Below are 14488 nucleotides of genomic sequence, written 5' to 3'. Positions count from 1 at the left end.
TCAAAGGGGCATTCATCATTTCTGCAAGGCACTATATAAAATGAAAGTTTTAATCATAAAGATTTGTCAAATTAAAGTGCCAGAAATGTTGCTTAGCTTTAAATACACAACATGTTATGTGAGGTACATCTTGCCATTAAAAGTGAATTAGTAGTTTTTGTTTAATCAGATGATGAAAGGCTGATAGGACCAGCCATGTTTCCCCTCCGGCTGCCTCCGTGACTCCAGTGCAGGCATGGGGCCTCGCAGCAGCAACAATAGAGCTCATTGCTTCCACCTTTACAAGAGACACTGCTACGCTAACAGGCATCTGTAAACCCCTCTCTGCCTTTTCAGGTGCTCCCTCTCCTTCTTCACTATCTAACGTAGAGGAACACCCAGGGTCTGTTTCATGCACATAAAGCCAGAGATACTTTATGACATTTAGTATCACAATTTTATTACAAAAATTAAATTTTTCATCTGTCAGTTTTGCCATGCTTGGAGCATATAACAATACAGTAAAAAACCCAGACCCAGAGAGGATAGTAAAGCAGATTTCAACAATGCTTTCACAGCACTCTTTCAGTCATGCTGTTACTATACAGACACTGTAACATTCCTAATACAGAGTAGTACAAACACCTGCCAAAACACATCATGTCAGATAACAAACTGTAAGTAAATCACATTTACCAACGAGAGAGAACAAGAAACTTAACCCAGCTCAAGAAACAAACAAAAAAATAAAGGAAAAACACAAACTAGTAAACACTGAATTTGCAACTGAAAACATACCAAATGTGCTGAATATTTGTACCAGCCCAAGGCACCCAGGCTTTGTAGCAATGTTGGCAAGTTCACGACATTCTTACAGGGAAAAAATTGAAGCAAACAATGATTACAAATCGACTTTTACCCGCAGCCTGACTTTTTGCAGTGTCCTTCCTCCTTTGCAGTGTCCTCTTTGTCAGTCACAGTGCAAGTTCCGGAGGGTGGAGTGGGTGTGAGGGTTGGGAGGCAGTAGGGTGGGAGTGTTTGGGTGGTGGGCTAAGTGATGGAGGGCCGAGGAAGAGGAGGCTGGGGGTCATTAGGAGCTGTACCGCATCGGACATCATTTCACAGCGCCAAACACTGACAAAAATTGGATGGGCAGCATAATCTCCCACTGCCAGAGGAAACAGGGAGGGAAGGAGGGCTGATGGGACTGATTACGTAATTCCTCACTTGGATTGTGAATCGTCGAAACATAAGGCGCAGATTGCCAGCTGCCAGTCCAAGACGAAAATAAGCCAGAACGAAAAGCTTAGGTGTGCTTTCAACTGAACATCCAAGAAAAAAAACAAACATCAGATACCAATTTTGAGGAATGAGATTTTCTTTTTTTCCTCCCTCTTCTCAAGTTTGGATTTGCTGTTTTTGCACAGGAATACCTAAGAGTGACATAAATCCCAGATTTAAGCTTACCAATTACTCTCTAAACAAAGGTCAAATGAGGACAGGAAAGACAAAAGCTCAGAAATACACGGAGGCCTTTTTTTTCTGAAACAAGAAGCTGCGACTCAGTTGATTGAGCTGCACGGCTCGAAGGTCCATTTGGTGGCGCCGCCAAATATTTCAATGTTGCTCTCTGTCCAGGAGAAGACATTACCGACAAAGGCTTTGCTGTTGCAATTTGCCAAGTTGGCGATTTCAGTGGCTGAGAGTTTCCTGTTCCAGATGTTTAAGTGTGCGAGTTCACCAACATATGCTTGTGTTGCATCAAAGCCTCCACCCAGCGAGTCCTGTGGAACGAGAACAGAGCACTGTCAATGTATGAACCTAGCTTTCAAGAACTTTCATATTTTGTCTCATTACAACCATAAATTTCAAAGTATTTCACACAAACTGCGAAATGGAAGAAAGCCGACGTCTAATATTTAAAATGTGAAATTTGTGGGATGCTTTTATGATGCTAATCATGTGATTAAATAAACTAAAATCCAGTACAAACAATTCTCTTCAAAAAGTCACCAAAATAGCAAATGTATCCAGCCTGCCTGGATTATTAATCAGAAAAGCAGCCAAAATGCCTAGAGTGACTTTACTGAATCTGCAGAGATTCACAGCTGAGGTGGGACAAGTCATGCACTTCCACAAATCTGGACTTGATGGAACAGCATCAGAAAGTAAGGCACTGTTGAAATAAAACCATAGAAGAAGGCTCATTTGCAGGTAGCTCTAGGGGTAACACTGGAGGAAGGAGCTGCAGGCTAAAATAGTCATGCACTCGATAAACCTGGCTGGGAAGTGTGGAGAGTATAAAAAAACGTTGCTGGAAGAAAGTAATAAGGAGTGTTGTTTTTAGGTTCTCCACACACCATGTAGGGAACCAGGTGAAAAGGAAGCTGGTTAAAGGTGATGGGGAGATGGGTTCAACCAAATACAAAGTAATCCTGGAACAAAATCTGCAAAAAAGTTGCAAACAAATGTAACTTATGCAGAAATTCACCCTAAATATACAGCCAGACCTACGCTTCAATGGCGAAGATCAATAATGTTTGTTTGTAAACAATTTCTTATTTTTCTGCTAGTTCACCATTATGCATTGGAATGTGTTTGATCCGTCACATAAATCATGAGCTGAAGGTTGATGAATACTTTTTCTTAAAGTCCTGAATTTAAACATTAAAATATGATAACAAATAGTTTTGTGGTGGAAAAATCTTTAACAGTTGTTGTTATGAAACAATGATATTATATCAAGCACAGCTTGTCCTTAAACACAAGTTCATTTTGCACCATAAAGAGAAAGTGGCAATATAAATGAGAAGAAATTAGCTATTACCAAAGTTCAATACTACTTTTGTGTTTGCTAATTGAACTCTAGATCTTTAAGGAATCATGCTTTATCCAAATTCTCAGAATGAAAATTATGCCTCAAATCTCAAATGAACACAGTAATTAGACAGCTAAAGCTTAACCGGACTCCTCTGTAAGTGTCCCCACAGTCTTATTTTGTGACTATCTCCACCTCTAATCATTCTTGCAAAATTAAACAGATAGATTAGTTAAAGGGTTGTTTCCATAAGATGTCTGCGAGGGATTTGGGAGCAGAGGTTGCAGTTAGAGATGTTTTTCTTAAATAAAAAAAGGAGTATTCACCTGCTCTTGTCCCAGAACCAGCACTCCATCTGCTTTGATTGGGTGATACGGTGCCAGATTCTCTCCATGCCCCTGCTTCACTCCATCCTGGAAGGCCTCCCATATCCCGTCGCGAATGGTCCACGTGATGCAGAGGTGATGCCATTTTCCATCGTTGATGTTGAAAGGCAGTTTTGCAACCTGAAGAGAGGAGATAATCTCCTGAGTGCACTGTCTTTTCATGCTGGTAACAATATCCTGTTCAGGCTACACAATGGTATGAATGATCAACACCCTCTCATCCTTCTGCTGAATCACTTCCTCTCTCACGTGTCTCATCTTTTTTGTATATATATATATATATATATATATATATATATATATATATATATATATATATATATAATAGCCTCTGTTGAGCAATTCATCACCTGATATTATCCTGGTTTTGGTTTGGCCATCCTCATCCAAGCACAAAAAAGCAATAAAGCATTTTCCCACAGTTTGGACCTCTTCTGCCTATTTTGTGGATAATCTCAATCAGCCATAGGGCCTAAATCCAGGCTCAAACTGACCTTGTCGTTGATAAGGAACTCCATGGGATTGTTCCCCCACTCGATCAGCACCAGCTCGTTGGCTTGGCCTGGAACCGCGTAGGAAAAGGGCGTCCCCAGGCCAGGTGAGGCGCTGGACTTGATCCACAGACACACGCTAAAGGAGTACATCTCTGGGAGAGTCCTCTTGGCTTTGGCATACATGTAGTTGGTTCTAAGAGGGAAGGTGAGCTGAAACCTGTCTGCTGGCCTGGTCTCTTTGCCTGCAGATGAAAGAGATAAGGAATTATTTTGTTGATTATATACTCCCTAGCATAATATAATTATATTCATATTGCTGGAGTTAACTTACAGAACCTCTAAAATGAGCATGCATCTGTCAATTTCGCTTTACAATGAAAATGTTTATATTTACATAAACAGTAATGCTAAAATATCACAAATATTGGCTACAATTATGTTTAAACTGGTACATAATTAAATATCTATATGTACTATTAAGTAGGTAACATTTTTTAAAAAGCATTAGAACATGCTGAAATTCTGTTCTGGATTTTAAGGTTTGGTTGCCACCCTTTAAGTTTTAGTAATTAGTTTGAATTTGCTTTAACTGGAAGACCTCCATACAATGCAGGTTTTCTAATTACATCACATTTCTGAAAAAAGAAATAAGCCAGGGTGTTGCAAATTTATTCATTTGTATTATCACTGTGTGTATTTTTTTTTTCTACTTTTGAGATTTTTTTTTGCTGATACAGAGGATGTCTCCGTCTCCTCCCTCTTCATGGCTCTCATTTACACAGTGAGAACGCGCATTTGCGCGTGTCGAAATACTGAAAAGACCCTCTGCTCCAGAATGCGCTAGTGCCAGGCGCGCCCTTCAAACTTTCTCTCTACCTATGACTTCTGCAGCAAAGGTCCGCTTTGAAAAATATGACCTCTAATGCAAGTTCGGTGATTCATTGACAATCAGACACATCAACTCAACGAAGCCAAAGAGAAAACAGGTCTGGAGACGTGAAATGAACGCTGGTTCAGCTGGAGATCCGGTGCGTAACGCAAATCCAGACGCACCTTTCTCTAGGTCGGAGATCCGGTCGTGCAGAGAGGAGAGCGTGGTCTCCACTTTGTTCCTCTGGTCGCTCTCGTTCCTGTGTCCTGGCTTGCTTTCCTCAATGTTGACCCGGGACAGAACCTGCTTCTCCATGTCATCTATCTTGTTCTGCAGCAGATCCTTCAGGCTGTTCGCCTGCGCGCTGTTATTTCCTCGGCTGTATTGCTGCATTAGACAGGGGGAGACAGATATGGAGTTAAAGACAAATGGAGAACACCATCTTGGTTTCTTTACTGCGATAATTTTCCTTTAAATTAATATAAAGAGGTTAAAAAAAATACAAATAAAAAAACATGTGTTACTAACTCCCCAGAAAATTCAGGATACTTCCTTTTGGCTAAATAAAGCAGAGTTTAACTCAAGGGGATCGTTTGAATGAACTTTTTGAGCTGTGAGCGCTTCTCTCGTCAGCCTACCTCCAGATTCTCCAGTCTCTGTTTGAGCGTCTGTAAAGTCTGTCCCAGCTGCGCCAGAGTGTCTGCGGTACCCCGAGATACATCCCCCATGGTGTTCTTGCCCCCCGGTCTCTTCCCCCCGGGTCCCGCCGCCGCCGGGAGGCTCTGACTCTCGCAGCGGCTCAGCTTGGACGTTAGCTCCTTGATTGTCTCCTTTTGGTTCACAATGGTCTCCTTCTGCTGCAGCACGGTCTCCCGCAGCTGAATGATTGTGGTCTTCAGGTCTTCCGCCGGTCCGCTGTTCTGCATCGCCGCGGTGCACAAGTCCACGTCTTTGGGAACTGACGTGCAAATAAACTGAGTCTGTCCAAAGTCCTGCGCGGAGCCCTCTGCAGCAAACAGGCAGGAGAGGAGAAAAAGTTTCCACGAGAATCCCTCCATGGCCACCGCTCCTCAGTGAAAGCCTACGGGTGTTAAGAGAGAGAGAAAGAGGTTTCAGCACCGCGGAGCTGTCCACTCAAAACTGTGCGGCGCTGCTGCTGTGCGCGCTTTATATAGCGGACATGAGGGAGCGCAGCCTCACCGCATCACTGAGGGGAGGCAGCGGGTCCTGCTACACCTACTGAATCCTCCTTATTTAAGGTCGCACTACGTGTGTTTGTGTACACAAGAGAAAACGTACAAACAGGAGAGAAACAGAAAAAAAAGGATTCCTTAATAAATCAAAGCCTGAAACAGGTGGAATACGCGTTTAGTCACTGCTTTCTTCATTTATAAGGATAAGTGTAGACTTGAGAGTGCTGCTCCACTGGCGAGTTACGGAATGGGAAATGGTCACCCCGTATAGCCTTGTATGTGTTATTTAAAAATGTTAACATGAGTATAAGATGTTCCTGCTTTTTATTTATTTATTTATTTATTTATTTCCCATCCATCTGGTCACGCCGGTTTGAAAACTTTCTGGAGGCGCTCTTGACTCATAACATTAAAGATGAGTTTACTTACGTCACCTGATGCACTGTAAATTCTTTATTATGAAAATAACACCTAATTGTTAACAATAACGTTTTCAGTAGTTATTGCATTTCAGTTTTACAGAAGAATTAAACCAACATACAACGGAATCAATTTTTTCTGTAATTTAGAAAGAAAATATTTCTCTTTAGAACAAGAGCTCATTTCATTTCATGGTGGAATAATGGCTGTTTTTCCTGGGGGGGGGTTTCTTTCTGTTTTTGTTTGTTGCATGTTTGATCTCCTAATCCCACCTACAATAATCTTAACATTTTCACATAATGTGACATTATACAGCGTGGAAATGTTGAATATTTTTACTGTGAAAAGAAATAGCGCTGCAGTGGCATACTGTACTGTTTGTACAAAAAAAAAAAAAAAAGAAGATATGAATCCAGTAATGTTCCTGGTAAAGAAAAAATACAAACAAGCTTATTTAAAATCTTCCTCTCGTCTGCTCCAGGGTCTTATGGTCCACCTTAAATGACCGTCGCTGCCCCAGTCATTAGAGCAGATATCCCGGGGACAAATTTCCCAACACAGCCTTATATTTCTCCCTAACTAGCCACTGTGTGCCACAGGAAGAAACAACAACTTTTTTTTTTTTGTTTTTTTTTTTTTTTTTCAGAGAACTTACAGTGCAGCAGAATACTCACATTTCTTAAAAGAAAGAAACACATCACGACAGTCTCTTTTTCCTGCCTCACTTCGAACGACCTTTCAGATCCCACAACCTGAAAGGAAGTCGTATTAATTCCCACCACTACAACAGTGGAGGCGCTAAAAGGAAAGGAAAACGTTCCCAAATAATTAAACAGACTCTTATGTAACCACGCCCCGCGGGTCTGGCATTAATAAATAAGATACTCAGCAGAGGAAGGAGCGCAACACCCCAGCTGATATCATATTGGGAAGGTAAATCACCAGTGATGTATATGCAAAGGTAAAAAGGGGGAAAAAACTCTGGCTAGTGAGGAGAGGAAAATTGGGTTTATTTCAGGTGCAATGATTCCCTTCACACACTCTTCTGCGGCAAGTTCATTCTTGATCACATATTTCATAGTTTAACTTCTGCAGTCCAAACTGCTATTTTGGATATATATATATATATATATATATATATATATATATATATATAAAGAGCTAAAGGTCATTATATACCTCTGATTTCAAACTAAGCCACATTTTTTGCAAAACAGTTTCATGTATTTTCTCAAAATTTAGAAAATTGTCATTTGAATATTAAGTGTTAAATATATAATAACAATGTAAAAATACACCATGAATCAATTTCAAGGCAATTTGGGCAGCTTTATATAAAGAATGGCTCATCGACCAGGGCGTCATTCCACTGAGGACAACACCCACTCCAAGCAACCCTGCAAGTATTAAACAGATTTAGATAAAGAGTTATTAATTCTTTCTAAATTCAAAGTTCTTGTTTTCAAAGGCGAGCTTCAAACCAAGTCCAACACATAAAAATAACCAGTGAGAAAACTAGCAAAAGTACATTATTGTTAAATGTCTTGTTGAATCCAACACAAATTGCTGTCTTTTTAACAAAGCTGCATTGTTTAATAGTAAGAGAATAAGATGCTGGATGTTATAAATTCAGTTTATTTTGTTTGCAAATGACATAAAGTTATTTAAATAGTTCAGATTTTGAGATATCAGAGTGGCTAAAATTATGTCACATCACAAAAGTCCCAGACTAACAAATCAAATCAAATTCATCTTTAAAAGGAGAATCTCTTTTGGCACTATGGCTTATTTTAATTAATTTATTTTTTTAATTCTGATTAAATCAGCTTTAATACAAACACACAAAATAGAAGAGCTAGGTACCAGATTAGCATCTTTTACCGGTGCACGCTGTTAGCTTTAGTATGACATGCATGTCATTTGTATAAAATGCAGTAACTCAGAGGGGACATCATCAATAAAATTATCTCAAATTATCTGCATATATTCGCTTATATTTGTCCCAGATGACGTGAGCTAAAGATTGTTGTGGAAACGTGAGTTTGTGACAAGTCTTGAGTCATGCATAGTGAGTCCAATGCAAGTCTGTAGTTTTTCTTTTTACAATAAGAGTCTAAATTGCAGGCCAAGGTCTAGCAGGACTCTCTACAGATAAACAATAAAATTCCAAACCAAAGCTCGATGCCAAACTTGCAGATAGAAACAGCCCTATAAGTCAAGCAGAAGAAAATAAAATCAAGAATGATTCCTGTTTTTAAGATGTAGATTGTGGAAAATGTTATCCCTTGTGGATCACCAAATCCTGGTGAGAAATCACTTTATTCTTTCTTTTCAGAGCTTTTCTTTTATTTCTGTTAGGAATAGACAGTAAACAAACCAGCACATCCTTTATGAGACTGTAATAAAAACAGTAACACTCTGAGAAGATCAACTAAAATAGCTTGAATTCTACTTTGTCATTCTCACCACATGACTTGTGTTTCAGGACGTGGCGAGATCTACGCAGATCCAAAGAAATGAAACAACTTCTGGTTTCATGCAAAACTAAATTGCTATTTTATTATTTTGTTGGGGACATTGTAAAGGACTTTGGTGTTAAATGCGTTGACTGTAAAACTTGAAGTGTATTATTATTTGGGGGGAGCTGGTGCTTTTTAACAAACATTTTGGGATTCACTAAAATGTCATGCTACTTGTTAAAAGACATCAAACGCAGGCTGAATAATTACACATTGATTACAACTTTACCCACACTTGCACAACTTTACAAGCTTACCCACATTTGATTTGTGAAAACCAAAACTAAGGGCATTCTTAACCTTCACAGAAGCATTTTTGGGACTTTGGGTGAGTAACATGGATTTTAGAGCCTGTCCATTCACAGCACTCTGATTGTGATATTAGGTTTGTGTGTGAGGGTGCAGTTCATTGTCTTTCTCCGCCTGTCTGTGTGTGACCTGGTCCTGTCTGCAGCGCTCAACCTCTGCTCTGGCTCTCACAGAGAGGAGTCTTAATAGAAAAGTCACAGGTTTTGCCGCCAGCCGAGGAGCTGTTACCGTCTTGCTCAGAGATAAATCACTTCTGCCTGTCCGTCCCTGTTAGAGTGCTGCGTAAAACTCAGCCAAACCGCACTGCATAGGCTACATGTGTTTGTTTTCACCGTGACACTTCAATGTTTCTTTTCCTCTGCTGTTGCATTTCAAGAGGCAGTTTTCAGACTTGTGTATGTGGGATGAAAACTGACCCGGCAGTCAGCTGTAATTTGTTTAATTATCGATCCAGTGCATGTGCAATCAGCAAGGTGTCACGTTGAAGACGGGGAACCGTGGCTGTAACAAATGGTCAATGACAGAGTCTATTTGGCGGGTCGCAGGACAGGCATGTAACAGATTCTCCTTATTTCTGCACATGCACATTAAAGCTAGAGGGATTTTTCTTACATTAAGGCTCCTTACAGGAAGAGCTGTGGATAACAGAGTAACGCTTTAAGGAGCACATAGAAGTAATGTAAAACTTGTTTATCAAAATTGGAATAGCTTTCAGGGCTTTTCAACAGGCAGACCCAGTGTAGGTTAAAAACATCTTGTCAGCAACTGTCAGCATTATTTAGTGACTTAAATTTGGTGTTTTCATTAGCTACAAGTCAAACTCATCCAGGTTTACAGGAACACATGCTTCGTATAAATCACTCTGTGTAATATGAAACTAGATATGAGGTTGACTTTGAAGAACTGAAACGAAAAGACTTTTTAAAACTTCTTTTAGCCACTGAGGTACAACTTTAGAGAGAGCCTACAGAAGGATTTTATCCACTCTTTGACAGGAGTGTAAGTCAAAAGAACATGTGCAAATAACACACACAAAAAAAGCTGACCTAAAATTGCTTAAATTCAATGTTTGCTCAAAGACAAGAAGAATATGAAGGACCATCCTATTAATCATATGCTGTTTTTGAGCTCAGGAAATATTTGGAATATAAAATTAAGCTGTCAGAATGGTTACTTTATTTTATGTGCAGATGATTTGATGAGTAAGAAGTGACTTTCACGCTAAGCACAATTTGCCAATCTAATTTATTTTTGACTCACTAGCTAGCTAGTGGGTCAAAATGCAAAAGTGATCAAACTTTGACATCAGTCATACTTTGTGGTCAGAGTGTGATGATGATGAGAGGTGCTTTGCTACTACAAGGCCTCTGGAACCATGAAATCCTCTTTCTACCAGAATATCCTGTAGGAAAATGTCTGGTCATTTGTTCGAGACCTTAAGCTTGGGAACACTCAGATGATGCAGCCGGACATTGATCCAAAGTTCACCAGCAGGTGGACACCAGCACATTTGAATAGTTATAAAAAATAAATAAATAAAGGTTTTGGCGTCGCCTGTTCCAAGTCTAGACGTAAATCTGATTCAATTTGAAGCAGGCTGTTCAAGCTCATCGGCTCTCTAATTTGGCTCAATTAAGCAGAGCAGCCCCAAGTTTTTCCACAACGATTTAAAAGACTCGTTGCCAGTCATTGCAGATGTTTGAAGGCAATTGGATTATCTTCACCCAATGTTTAAAATTGTTTGATGAAACAATGAAGTTTGACAAAAACCACAGAAACAGAAGAAATCTGTAAGTGGACTAACATTTCCATAGCACTGAACATCTATTCTATATTCATCTCCTATCCTAGGCAGTAAACTGAAAGCTGCAGCACCATATGTTCGACACGTTTCCTCATATTCTCGTCACGTGCCTGTCACTAGTTTGCTGCAAAACCTAGAAAAACTGCTGCATTAACCGAACACCAAATGATTCAGCTCTCCAAAACAGAAACATTCTGTCTCAAAGACAGAAGAGAATCCCAATGGCTCTTGATGCGTTACTGCAGTTTCCATGAGCACACTCTGCGATGTTTGCCATTTTGGACACACTCAGTGTTGACCTGCTTCCTCCTTGCAGAGCACAAGGTCAGATTTTGCATACGAACGCATCAGCCAGCAGTTCAGGCTGGACTCCAGGGGACCAGTGTGAGAAAGGGCTGAAATCCATAATAATCAGTCTCTTGAGCAACTAAATAATGCAAAGCTTTATAATAGAATCCATCCTCTAATGCCAGAGACAGATAAGAGCAATTTCACTCACTGGCACCAAAACGCTTTCTTATTTATCCATCAAGTGTGATAGCAGAGTTCAGAGGAGATACCAGTGACTGTTCAGCATGCGGCCATGTGCTCTGTTGGTGCGTGTTGGATGATAGTTTGCTTTGAGAGAGTCACTTAAGGTTTAGATCTGTTTTGTTTTGGGGGGTTTTTGGGGTTTTTTACCAGCTTTTGTTTGAACCTAATCCTGTTTCACAGCTCAAAAGAAGTGTATTTTCTTTTCAATCTCTAAATCTGTTAACTTTCCTGTTGTGTTTGCTCTGTTCATGCTCCACAGAGCAAATTTTACCTCTTCTCCGCTGCACACACTTCACCTCTGACTGCTGAGAATTGAGACATGCTGCTTAAAAAGAAAGATCTGACACCTCCATTCCAATCTTTCCAAACACATGAGGATGGAAGGACAGTGTGGGACATTGGGCAGTCTTGTGCTGTGGAGTAATCTGCTGCTCTGCATGTCTCCTCACCAGGGACCAAATGGTAATAAAAGAGGCAGTCACACACACACAAAAATAAGTTATAAACAGCTTCCTCTCTTGAGTTATAGTTTCCCCTTTCATGCCAGTATACACGAGTCAGAGCAATGGATGTTTTTATCTTAAACATTCAGCACAACAATCGATTCCTCATGACGTCACAGGCTGGAATAAACGTTTATTGATGTCCAGCTATACCACCAGAGAGTCCTGCAATAATGTATTGCCTCTCATTAGAATCCTAAAGTGACATGAATAAATACCAGCAGTGTTATGTATAGTACTGGCCGCTTAGCTAATCTCATCATAATTCTCCAAAGCCTGGACATTAACACTTTTGGAAAGACAGCACTGTTCTTCAAGCTGCTTGTTTTGGACTTCCTCCAAAAGCAACACTTTACTCATTAAGTCTTTCCCTGCACAGGTTCAGGGCCAACACTGGGAACATAATGAGAATGGAAGTGCAGTGTGATGTGATCTACAATATTTCGGCTCTTTTTAATAAACTTCATGAATCATTTTGTATGTGATAAAGTGGTTTACTCTGCTGACTATTCCAATCATTCAATAAATGTTTTTATGCGAGCTTTTGGAAGACAACTCAGCCTTTCAAAAGTTTTCTTTTTAAACATTAATGTTGATATACAACCACAAACCTAAATGCTCTTTTTTGAACTTTTTACAGAATGACACAGATAGCACAGAGTGGAAAGAAAATGACACATGAATTTCAGTTGCTTCTTTTTTGTTCAAATGAAACTCTCAAAAGTGAAGAGTCCACTTGTATTCAGTCCCCTATACTTGGATAACCCTAAATAAAATGAATCAAAATAACAACCAAGAAACATAGGAAGAGTTTAACATCCCAGATTGGAGAATATAATCTAATTTGCCACAAGGGATGTTGAAGAAGTAATCTTGTGAAATAAGGTTCTCTGATCACATAAGACCATAAATTAACACTTTTCTCAAAATGCAAAATCTATGTGTGCTGCAAAGCCAACACAACTCTGAGTACACTGTTCATTCATTGAAACATGGTACTGGTAGCATCATGCTGTGGATGTGGGACAGGGAGGCTGGTTAGAGTAAATATAGGACAACTATAGAAGTACACCTATTAAAAGGTGTAAAAGACTTGGACAAGAGGTTTACATTTGTGCATAAAATCATTCATCGTACAACCATGACTTCAGTGGAACAGTATAGATCAAAATCCAAACTAACTGCATGAGATAATTTGTGGTAATACATGACAACTGTCACACAGGAAATGTTCACAGTCAACTGAGGTTGAGCTGTTTTACAAAGAATATTAGCCAAATAAAAGAAAAAGAAAAAATCAGCCTGTGAGCAAAGCTGGCACAGACATGCCCAAAACTCACTACTGGTAGTGCAGTTCTGACTCAATGGGACTGAACAGAATAACAGTGACGCCTTCAGATTTTTGTTTGTAAAACATTTTGAAAAGTGTTTGTTGCTGTCATTCCACTTTTTGGTTATGTGCTACTATCTGTTGTTCTGTAATATCATCTCCCAGTGAAATATATTTGTGGCAAACAGAAAATTGGTAATAGGTTTAAGAGGTATGCAAGGTAAGTCATTTTTATATATTTCTTCTCCTAATATACCAAAGCCATTGAGATGTGCTAAAAAGTCACATTTGTCCTTTAACTGAATGGTTCTGTTAATTCAGTGTTCGTTTAGACAACAAAACTACAACCAGGCTGCAGTTACTTGTCGTTTTAAAAGGAATTATTCAATTTTACGATTTTTCATTATATTTCATCATATGTTGCAGGGGAAGAGAAAAACATTTTACCTTGCAGTATGTTTCGCATTCCAGAGATGATGTGACATGATTGCAACCTGCAGTAATGTAACTCTGTTATTTGGAGAAAATTGGGGTATTAAGTAGGTAGCTGAGGACAAAGAATCAAACTAATTGAGCAAGGCCTTGCAAAAGTATTCACACTCCTTAATGTTTTCACCTTTGGCCACATTACCGACAAAGCCATGCTTAACTGAGCCTGGAAGTCAAAGGTTGTTGTTTTATAACCTAACTCTGCTTTAAAACTTCTCCACAACTTTATCCCAGATCTGTCTGAGGGACTTCCTGATGCTGCTTGTTCACTAATATTCCCCACTAACACTGAATCACTAATCTTATATAATAAACCCCTAAAGCCTTAACAGAACAGCTGAATACATACAGAGATTAAACTAAATTACAGGCACAGTGACCCAGTTTAACTAACCAGGTGGCTTTTTGTAGAGGAGCCATTGTAAAAGGTGGCTGAGTAGAAATGCAGCCACACTTTTCAGATTTTTACATAATTTTGTTATCTTGATGATCTCCCAGGTATTATCTGTGAGCTGAGAAGTGCAACTTTTTCTGGAAGTTCTAGTCAAGCTATTAAACAGCATTTCAGAAAAAGAACATTATTCAACCACACAAACCTGGTGGTGATGTTGCAATGTCTTGGACTTTTTTGTTGATTTAGGATCTGGATGGAAGGCAGTGGTCCAAAGCCCACGGGCAAGTCGATCTCTCAATGGCTAAAATACAATCAAGTTTTTGGAGAGGCTTAGTAAAAGACTGGGCTTGAATCCAGCTGAGAGGCCAGTAACAAAACACCAGAAATTAAGGTCCTAATTTTAAATGAAAGCCATTTTAAATGAAGTAAAGGTGAAATTACAGTG

At 39.5% G+C, this 14488-nt stretch overlaps 1 protein-coding gene across 1 annotated transcript; it reads right to left on the bottom strand.

Moving 5' to 3' along the window:
* Window positions 1-417: 417 nt before the first annotated feature.
* LOC114145453 (neuronal pentraxin-1-like) lies at window positions 418-5707 on the bottom strand. Its single transcript, XM_028019039.1, has 5 exons — window positions 5187-5707; window positions 4731-4935; window positions 3678-3919; window positions 3124-3303; window positions 418-1763 (listed from the first exon to the last, which is right to left on the bottom strand). Exons 1-5 carry the CDS (start codon window positions 5604-5606, stop codon window positions 1542-1544), a joined length of 1269 nt encoding a protein of 422 aa, XP_027874840.1. The 5' UTR covers window positions 5607-5707; the 3' UTR covers window positions 418-1541.
* Between the last annotated feature and the right edge of the window lie 8781 nt (window positions 5708-14488).

Source organism: Xiphophorus couchianus, chromosome 5 (assembly GCF_001444195.1).
Source record: "Xiphophorus couchianus chromosome 5, X_couchianus-1.0, whole genome shotgun sequence".
NCBI lineage: Eukaryota > Metazoa > Chordata > Actinopteri > Cyprinodontiformes > Poeciliidae > Xiphophorus > Xiphophorus couchianus.
This window is presented reverse-complemented; position numbering and strand designations above follow the sequence as displayed.